The 10,167-nt window shown below is 45.6% G+C and overlaps 2 protein-coding genes across 2 annotated transcripts; one reads left to right on the top strand and one right to left on the bottom strand.

Annotated features, from left to right (window-relative positions):
• Positions 1-3,082: 3,082 nt before the first annotated feature.
• Positions 3,083-7,767, top strand: DFJ58DRAFT_844539 (uncharacterized protein; the record flags this gene model as incomplete). Its single annotated transcript, XM_041393090.1, has 13 exons — positions 3,083-3,141; positions 3,457-3,726; positions 3,765-3,998; positions 4,047-4,381; positions 4,467-4,882; positions 5,035-5,103; positions 5,175-5,249; positions 5,307-5,530; positions 5,782-6,269; positions 6,910-6,956; positions 7,009-7,419; positions 7,455-7,628; positions 7,681-7,767. 13 exons carry the CDS (start codon positions 3,083-3,085, stop codon positions 7,765-7,767), a joined length of 2,889 nt encoding a protein of 962 aa, XP_041240090.1.
• Positions 7,768-7,957: 190 nt separating this feature from the next.
• On the bottom strand, positions 7,958-9,241 carry DFJ58DRAFT_748048 (uncharacterized protein; the record flags this gene model as incomplete). Its single annotated transcript, XM_041387571.1, has 2 exons — positions 7,958-8,159; positions 9,055-9,241. The coding sequence occupies 2 exons, from the start codon at positions 9,239-9,241 to the stop codon at positions 7,990-7,992; spliced, it is 357 nt and encodes a 118-aa protein (XP_041240089.1). The 3' UTR covers positions 7,958-7,989.
• Between the last annotated feature and the right edge of the window lie 926 nt (positions 9,242-10,167).

Below are 10,167 nucleotides of genomic sequence, written 5' to 3'. Positions count from 1 at the left end.
GTGCATGTCCGCTCTACCTAGCACTTGTCTGCTCTATCTAGCGCTTGTTCCTGCGCCTAGCGCTAGTCCAGCGCACTGTTCTCGCGCTCTAGGAATCACCCGAAATGTCGGAATCCATCCATGGTCCATCCTACCTCATTTGTATGTAATTTGCCTTGCCTCGAGTTTGTAAAAAGTGCTTCAGTCTTATTACATGCATATCCTATCCCTTCTGAGTCCGAGATGGTATAGTTTACTAGTATAAGAAGCCTATGGTGATTACTTTAACATTACTTCCCTTCGACTGTATTTCCTTTCCCTTAGGTTTTACTTAGAAGTAGTCACCCTTTAGTTGCACTCTATGGCCCCTGTTTGACTTTCCTTACCCTTGCAATCAATACCCTTGATCTCTCTCGTTATCCATTACCTTCCTTTGACTCAGTGTCCGCTTTCTTGACTTCCGCTCTTTCCCGCGCATAGCGCTCTATCTTGCGACGCGCTATTCCCACGCTATAGCGCTCTTTCGGGTCTTTTGATCTTGAGTTGTCCTTAGTAGCTTTTCCCTCGGGTTGAACATTCTTGCTTTATTGTTTGCAAGTATAGCAGCATAGGCAGAGCTTAGACATATACTGGCTGAGTACCTTAACAAGTGCCTAGTCAGGTTGTGTTTTTCACAGTGCACAAGTAACCACTCCCTCGTCGACGCTCCTGCTGACTGAGACATCAAAAAAGATTCCATGGTGGCCATCACTGGCACTTACAAAGTAGCATCCCAAGCGCCAACTCAAAAGGAAAATGCCTCATAGACTTGAACTGATTCTTAAGGGTCATGAGAAATTGGTAAATGAGGTAGTTTTCATCTGTAATACCCATCTCCTTGACGTCCTCATTGCTTTCTCTCACGACAACAGTAGGATCTGGACTTGTGGAAACAGGTGGGCAGCGAAGTAGTTGAAATGTAGCTCGAATTCGTGTAACCAAGGTTTTGAAGAAGCGCACACACGTGAGTCACATTCAAATTCGTCCATGCACTTCCTGCAATTCGTAGTTGAGAGAGAAGATGAGAGTCAGTTGCACTCGAGGGGGAGTGTTCGACACATATGATAGTAGTAATGATCCAAGCGCAAGTAAGGTATGGCTCACGCATTTTCCCACTAACGTGTGATGGCATGTGACACGATGTGACTAGCTGTGACCCGAAACACTAGTAGATGATCATCGTGGACAAGAACACACTCGAATGATGTAGAAGCAAAATAAGAACACAGGACACATCAGTACTAGTACAATTGTGTAGCGTATGAGTTGTGTAGACTATTAAATGGTGAATTATATTAGAAATAAGTGGAATAGTCAGAGCCCGGTGTGACAATATAGTTTTCCCTGGGCTGATATTACCCCTTTTTACTTACCTTCACTTACCCACTTTCCTTAGTTTATGTTCGCATTTTTACTGCTTACATAATTATGTCTCCCTTTCACCAGTGTCAGTACCAGTCTGAATCACAGTCTTTTGCTTGATGATATATTCTACTCTCTGAGCTCTGAGTCTAGTACAGAAATCCTTTAGGGTCGAATAGCAGCTAGGCATAGCAATTTTGACCCAACATTTGAAGAGTACTTTACAGAGTTCTCTTCTTGTTGTGTTTCCCACACCAGCATTCTCGAGTTCCACCAGAATGGAACTAGGGAGGACTCAAGCAATGTCCTTTATATATCTTAGTGCCTCAGACAGCTTGCTTTCCTGTTAGACCTTTGTGATAGCCATCCATGAATCTACGAGATCGGCGTGCATATTTGAATGATTTCGAGTGAGATAAAGCAAACAAAAATGAAAAGTTAAACTCACTTGCGCATTTGCTCAATGCTGACTGACGCAAGCACATCAACGACATTCTTCTGCAAATCTTGCTCACTGGTGGAGGGGGGCTTCTGTTTGGGCATTGTGCCGTGGTAGTTTGAGAATGTCGTACCAATTTTGTGTTCTCCCTTAGTTTGTCATGCAACAACAAGGCTCAAAAGGGCTCATAACATTCATTTTCTTAATGGCACTTTCAATTTCAATTTTTTCAAAAATCCAGCCCACAGCGTTGTGCGCAGTGTAATACAAAGAACCCTGCTCAATTTCTTTTGCAAAATAGGTGTTTTACAATTGCCATTAACATTTCAAACAAAGTAACACTTTGTCACATTTCATTCCGGAAAGTGCATGGACCATACCTTACTAACAGGACCCCGGCTGCTCCCTATACTGCATGTCCACCGTAGCGCTGAAGGATCTTCAACTCAGCTGAGGGTGCAGCTGATATATTGTTGAAGGGAGGAAAATATGAGTGCGATATGTTCGTCCCTTAGGGGAAGCGGAAAAGCAAATATCCACTGGTCACTCTAGGGGGAATGCGCAAAGCGCGTGATAAGGCGAAAGCGCGGGAACAAAGGCGCTATAGGCGCGCGAAGCGCGGGAAAGTCGCGCGTCGAAAAGCGGAACTGGGTGAAAGCGGTATGCGAGCGATAGTGAGATGTTAAGATGTGCACTGAGATGCTGATAAGACAACTGATGCGGATATGGCCACTAGAGCTAACTGCTACTAGGGCTTGCGATGATTTATTCAAAACATAATAAAAACTCGGAGATGGTTACTGTCTATGATGATGGTGGTCCCTGGTAATGTGTGTTGTGTAAAGTAAAAAATGTGTAATGAAAAATGTGTACCAAGTGAAAATAAACATGGTACGATGTTGAAATAAATGATAAATGGAGAAATGCATACCTGGGAACTTGGTTGGACATGGGAAAACACAGTGGGAAGTCAGGCGCCCTATAGCGCTTAGGCGCGGGAAAGTTCGCCTAAAGCACGCGCAAGTCGCGGAAGTGTCGCCTATGTCGCGGAAGTGTCGCCTATGTCGCATGCGTCGCGCGAACGTCGCGTTTATCGCGCTAGTGTCGCGTTGCATGCATAGTATTGTAGACTCGACCTACAGTGCAATATATGCCATTGTGAGGCTACTCAGGATCGAGTCTCTACAGCGCCTCACATGCCCTCCAAATCACCCATCCTATGGTCCTAAAATGTGCGCCTCATGAGCCTGTAGCACCCACCTTATGTCCATCGGTAGCACCCCAAGAGGCCCTGGATCCTCCTCAATCCCGGATCGGAGGGGGTATTAGAGGGTGTGAGACAGCCCAGACCGACGACAAAACTCAAACTGATGTTCGGTTTCCCTAAACAAGCACTGATTGATTACAGACCAACAAAGTGATTCACCATGTAGACCAATTTGGATTATGTCTGATGTATGGTATACTTGGACAGAACATTGTCTATGTAGAGTCCGTAGTGGTAGCAGTAGTTGCAGTAGTCAAATGAGGATCAATCCATTCTTTTCATCATTCAATCTCTGCACCCTCATGAAGCCTGCTCCATGACCTGGCGAAACATCCTAGACGAGCTGAAAAAAAGCTATACTGACAATCAGCAATCAAAGACCGGCATCTGAGAGCATCCTCAGAGTTAAGCACTTGACACTCCAGCATTCTGCAGACCATTGGGAGGAACTTCACGCTCCCATTCACACCATCTTTGGTTGGGGACAAGAAGGAGGTCTACTATCTTCAAAATCGAGTCAGGCGGACTTCCTGGTTATACATGACTTTCTAAATACCTTTGCCCATGTTGAGCAAGAAGTTGGAGAAGGATCATGTTTGTCTGCGGTGGTTCCTCGAATGCGAACAGCACTTGAGCTCTGGTGAGTTATTTTGTTGAGTTCTGACTGGGCAATTGCAGTCAAAAGGCTCCACAGTCACCTGTGCAAGACTCTGACCCACTGTCACACAAAAGCTGCGGAAACCAGTCAGTACCGCTGTACCAGCATGCAAACCCATCTCGTACTACCAGTACACCATTACCTGTGAGGTCTGACACCCGGCCAAAGGAGTATATTGAGATTTCAGAGGGCTCAAATGAAGTGGACGAAGGAAGCAGTGATGGGTCAGAGGGCCATGACACCGACAACGAACGGTAGGTGTTGAATCAGTAACTCAAATAGAATAAACTGAAGTCAAAAAGGACACACCAGAATCGAGTTCAGGCAGCTGTAGGCTCAAGGGTCACTAAGCAGACAACCACAGAGCAATGGGTCCAGAGGCTAAACGAGGCAAAGAATCAAGGACTTATAAATGATTTTGGGCCAACTTTCATCAAGTGTCGATGTGGAGTTACTATAAAGCTAGATTCTGGAGAATGCCAGACTCTTCAGAAACTCGACAGCAGAAAAAGTTGCGACAAACTTCCGAAAAAACGCCAATACGATCTTAGCAAATATGACCACCACCTCCAGCGATGTCCTTGGGTAACTGGATCTAGATCAAAGTCAAAAACTAAAAAAGAGTACATTCCCATAAGTTCATGACGAAAATGACCACATTCTTTTCACTCACCACAGTCCAATACAGATGAAATCAATCACTTTGTTCTTTGCATCATCAGGCAAAAAATCATTGGAGACAATTGAGCGGAAGTCTCCGCAAAGCAAAGTTCCTCTGCCCACTGTAATGCAGGTTGATGGGGCCAACATCGACACTGGTGTGGCATGTTTAGGACGAGCTGATGGTGCATATGCACTCCTTGCAAAGAACGCAGTTGCTGGAGATGTGGGAGGGGTTGGCAGCATTGCCAGTCACATTGAGATAGCAAAGGTTCTCTTTCCATACAAGTACAGAGGATGGTCAGCACAGGAAGAAACGACTGATGACATATCTGCCACACCCTCTCAAAGAAACATGCATACCAGCATCACAAAATTTAGTCAGGAGGAGCTTGCAATCCTTGGGCAGGAACTGTTGAGCCGTCGACATTGGTTTGTAGAGAATGGCTGTGATGCTGGTTCACATATCATACGTTCTGTGACTTGTACACACCGCTTTGTTCCTGATGGGAAAATGATGTGTGAGCAATGCTGTGCACTGGATCAAGACAAGAGCCTACAGTGGCAGCTTTGACATGTAAGTGGTCATCATGACAGCAGCATGTTTCAATTGATGAACAAAAACAATAGGCTTCAAAACGAGACAAAGCTGATGCACAGCTTTCAGAGACAGATCGGAACAAGGTCGAAAAGCGGCAAGTCACAAACACATCATGATACTTGTTCAAACTTGCTCTGCCCAGCTAAAGGAATACTTGAAGGACCCACAGGTACATCGAGCATATCAGTTACTCGAGAACGATGATTATGGTCAAGTGTTCCTTGAGCTATTCAAACACGCAAATGTAAGCCTTTCAATTCAAATGTTAGACTCGTCCTCATGTTGAATTCAATACAAACAGAGCGGGCATCTGCAGGAGCATGGTTTATTTGTCAAAATTGCAGAAGTGTTAGCCAACAAAGTAGGACGAGCCCATAGTGACAATCCTAACGTGAAGTATGGTGCACGCTATGACTCGGAAGTGATGAAGTTTTTCATTGCTATGCGTGGATATGGGAGCCAAAGTGCAGTACAATATGGCCTTCTCAGCCAGGTTATTGGGGGAGTCTGCCAGTGCAGATTATGGTGAGTATCTTTCCACAAGCACGAGTTCACCATGACTTATACATAATGGATTGGAAGTGCTATTTCAGCTTGAGGTAAACATGCGTGAAGATATTGAACAGATAATCAAGGAGGTCATTGATGAAAGCTCGTTAGCATCTCAAGTTCATGTCCTGATAGGGAAGGTGTGTTTTTTCACAAGACAAATCAACAGTCGCAGTATGAAGAAACTTACTTGCTTGTGTCATCAGACACCATTGCCCAGTTCGCAGTCCCATTCCACTGCTAGTTGCTCCCAGTCAAGGCAAGGAAACTGCCGAAGACAATGCTTGCACACTGCTCGACTGCCTCTCTCTATGTTGGAGGGCAGGTTTGGCTGTTATCTCTTGTGGATCAGATGGTGCTTCGAGTGAAGTTGGTGCCCATGACATCATTCATAACTCAGTGTCGGAATGGTTGACATTTTCAATTGAAAAGTTCGGGTTTATATTCAATATTCCTATTTTTCCAACTGGTCCCTTGGTGACTGTTCCTGACCTGAGTCACGTTCAAAAGGTGTTGCGGAACAACAAGCAAAGCGGAACACACCTTCTCAGCGCTGGCAATTACTGTTTGACACATCAAACACTTGTTGCACTATGCAAGGAGCCCAACAGTGGCATGGTAAAGAAGGATGTCGAGAACACGGACAAGCAGGATGACGGGGCAGCAATTAGACTGTTCCATTCTAATGCATTACGAGCATGTTTGATGGGTGATGGTCAGTCAATACAGAAGCCCTATCATCTTGCTTTTGTGGTGCATTTTATCTGTGGTAAGATTCCGTTTTTTTTACATGCTACAATGTACCTCTAAAGTTGACATGTGGATACTACTAGGTGAACTTTTCGATGCATACTTCAAGTGTGACCTTTCACATGCTGAATGAGTACGTGCTGCAATGTGAGCAAAATTCTTCCTTCAACTCTGGCACAATCATATTGTCAACAAAAGCAAACACCCAGTCTACGGTCATTTCTTTCCTCTCCGTCGTAGCTTTATCTCCTCCCAAAATTTCAAGTCGCTCGACTCATGTTGCGATGCTCTCATAAAACTTGCACTTGTTTACTGCAAGTACTATCCCACTGTCCCCTTCCTTCCCTGGCAGCATGGTTCGTTGCCTTTAGAGAAGATCTTTGGTATTGCACATGAATTTCTCACCAACTTCAGCTACATCGAATTCCTTGGCATCCTGTGTCATATCGAGCAATGACAAGAAGTTCTCCTTCAGTTGGCACAATCAGGAGTCCATGAACGCAAGGAAAAATCATTTGGTTATGTCTACGACACTACACTGGAGAGACTAAGTGATCAAGACCTCAAGAAGTTAACTGATATTCTATCTTGATTGCAAATGGAAGACATCGTGAACATTGCTTGGGAGGATGTAATGGCTATTTTCAACGATGTGAGTAAGGTGCCAAAGCGTGTGTTGCAGCCGATACTAACCCATCTGGCAGGCACTTGGTGTCTTAAATATATCTCCGCTACCGCTGGTGTTTACAGCCAGTCAAACTGAGACTGCACGACTCAAACGGGCTGGGAAACAGAAAGCCAGATGTGAAGATGATAGTGGCAGTGAGGATGGTGAGAATGATGATGGCGATTTGGAGAATACCGCACCACTCCGTCTGGCTGCTGCTCAAGCTGAGAGCGATGCCCATGACTTATGTGACCCATCAATCCCAGATAGTGTCCAGCATGCGAAAGCCCTGCACCACATGTCTCGCATGTCTGCACTCATGGCTGACCTTGAGGATGCTGAAGAAGTCAAAGAGCAGTCATCCCAGAAGCCACGTGCCATTGTTCTGAGCATTGTCGACCTTCTTAACCCAGCACCTCCTTCAAACCAACTGAGCGAGCATGCCAATGTCACTCCAATCACAACTCTTAATCACACACCTAGATGTTGCTGCTGTGGTCCGCTTGCGCAAATCTCATGACCGAAACTCAGGTGTTCTGTCTGAAAGATCTTTCGAGCAGAAGGCCAAATACTCCCACTATGAGCCTGAGAAACCTGGCCAGAACTACGACACAACTTGACTCAGCTGCTGGCCTTGGTGTGTCGGATGGTAATGGTGTGTGTTTTGTAGTGATAAACTTGGAGACATATTTGACCTACAAGTTTGCAGGTGTCGCACGTCCAAATGAAATCCAACATGTCCTTCAGCATTCAATTCACTACAAACGACGACCTGCAGCTCCTCATGCACAAGTGACAGGGCGGCCACTCACGTGTTGAACAGTGGACGGCTACCAAGGCAAATCCCACCCAGTGATGACGGTACTGGAAGTTCATCTGCTACTGTAGAGATACGCACCTAAGTTCAGTCACACCGTCACACGCCTAGCGAATCGAACCTATTTTGTGTGACCGTCACACCAATTTTGAGGCCATCGAACCTAAACTGTGACATATGGTAAAAACATGAAAAAAAGGTCTAGTGCAGCCAAAAATCCTTGTACTGAGTGTTTGCAACGCGTCTGCGCTTTCCACGGCCCCCAGCCTCAACCTCCTTAGACCCATTCACTGTAGATTCAAGCTCCGTGTCATCCACTAGCAGTACCACTTGCTCATAGCTCTCCGACTTGTTGTCTACCAGCAGATTACCTGATTCATCAGCGCTATAGCCATGAGGGACAGTTGATTCACCCAATGCAATATGCTGCAGAACAACATCCATGGAAACATTGCTCAGGCATGCCGAGGATCCACACTGACAAGACTTTACAACAACATACAGGGAAGCTGTTGTGTTGCCAGACAGACAGACAGACATAAAGTTAGAAATGAAGCTTGTAAAGTGAGCATTTCCTGGTCGAGCGTAAGGATCAGCATGCTTATACTTACAAAGGAATGTTTGCCTAACAGTGAGGCGATCTCAACCTGGCTGGGCTGATATGAAATATCTAAAAATGCTCAACCAGTATAAGTGAGTCTTGGCTCTGCCTAGCTGCTATACTCGCAGAATGCAAGAACGTTCGACCCTAAAGGGGACTGCTACTGAACACAGAACCAGATGAAAGAAAGACCCTTGAAGTGCGATGGATGCGCGAAAGCGCAAGAAGAAAAGCGAAGTGAGCGCGAAGCGCGAGAGAGCGCACTAAGGTAAGCGCGAGCGTGGGAACGTGAGCGCTAAGGCGCGCGTTGTGCGGAGAATACCGGATAAGGAAACGGACAAGGAAGCGGATGTGCAAAGCGAGTGCAAACGCAGAGCGAGTGTTATAATGAGCGCGGATAAAGGTCTAGTATAGGCGGATAACGATAACCATTGGAAACACAAAGTGCGCCCAAGTGGTGACTACTACTTTAAAGTAAAACCCAATAGCGAGGGAAGTACAGCAAAGGGGAGTAATAATGATGGTGTAGTAAGTCAGCAACTTTATACTATGGAAATCGCATCGGAAGCAGAAGGGATAGGAGCAATAAGCGCTATGAATACGTAATGACATGTAATAACGCTGCAATGCTTGTTACAAACCACGAGGCAAGGCATATGACGTACCAATGAGGTGGATGGACATAGAGGGACGTTCCTGGATAGGCAATGCAGGCAATGCAGGGCGCTTAAGCGCAATAAAGCGCGCAAGGTGCGCGTGTGGGAATGCTGCGCGTTGTGCTGGGAAAGTACCGCGCCTATGGCGCGTTTCGCAGGGAAAGCTGCGCGTTATGTGTAAAACGACTAGGGACATGATAGAAGTCGAATATAGCTGATGGTGTGAGTCGTGCATTGAAGGCCAATTGTCATGAGTTGTGAAAAGGTGCGAAATGTGCCTATATGTGCCTGCAGAAACACGAGTCTCTACAACGGTCATCAAACCTAAGCGCAGCCTGTCACACATCACACCCCCCCTGCGAACCTTCGAACCTAACGTTCATTTGGTCACACCTCAATAGGGCCGAACCTAAGTGCGTATCTCTACAGTAGTATTGGCAACTGGGCAATTGCAAAGCAGCTGATTGCAGCTGTACCACACCTTGAAGATTGTCGTATGTGTTCCACTCAATTGGTCTGAGTCACGATCACTAAACATGACTTTTCACTCATCAGTTCCTGGAATCGCAACACAAAATGTCAATGACATATCACCACTAGCCATTGGGTCATATGTTATCATGCAACGCTCGCAGGGCTACTATATTGGCCAAGTGGTTTGTATGTACAAGAAGAATGGTGGTGGTAAAGGTACTTGACACGAGAGTATTCTCCTTGCTGGCACAAAAGATGTTCCTTCATTGACAAACTTAGGATTACGGGTTTTTATTCAGGCAAGTGGTGCCTTTTTTCCTGCTTGCTTGTACTGATTTTAATTCACAAACTTCTAAGATGCACCCTGGAGAAAGTGAAAACTTGTTCTGGCACTACAGCAAGTCCACGGGACATTTATGGACACTTGCCAGTATCAAGGAACTTGTCTACAATCTTGGAACATCCGCAGCTCAGTGTTTCAGATGGCCGGTATCACGCCCTCAAACTGTGGGCTTTTGAACAGCAAGTGTTTATTCTACAAAACACTGTAAAACATATATTTATCTTTCTCTATAGGTGGGAAACAGCGGGTATTGTGACAGTGCGCGAGATTATTGCATCACAGTTCACTGTACGGTCTCGCAAGAA

This window comes from Suillus subalutaceus, assembly GCF_016647625.1.
Source record: "Suillus subalutaceus strain FC151 chromosome Unknown DFJ58scaffold_113, whole genome shotgun sequence".
Classification (NCBI taxonomy): domain Eukaryota; kingdom Fungi; phylum Basidiomycota; class Agaricomycetes; order Boletales; family Suillaceae; genus Suillus; species Suillus subalutaceus.
Note: the sequence above shows the minus strand (reverse complement) of the source record. Positions and strands in the feature narration are given on the sequence as shown.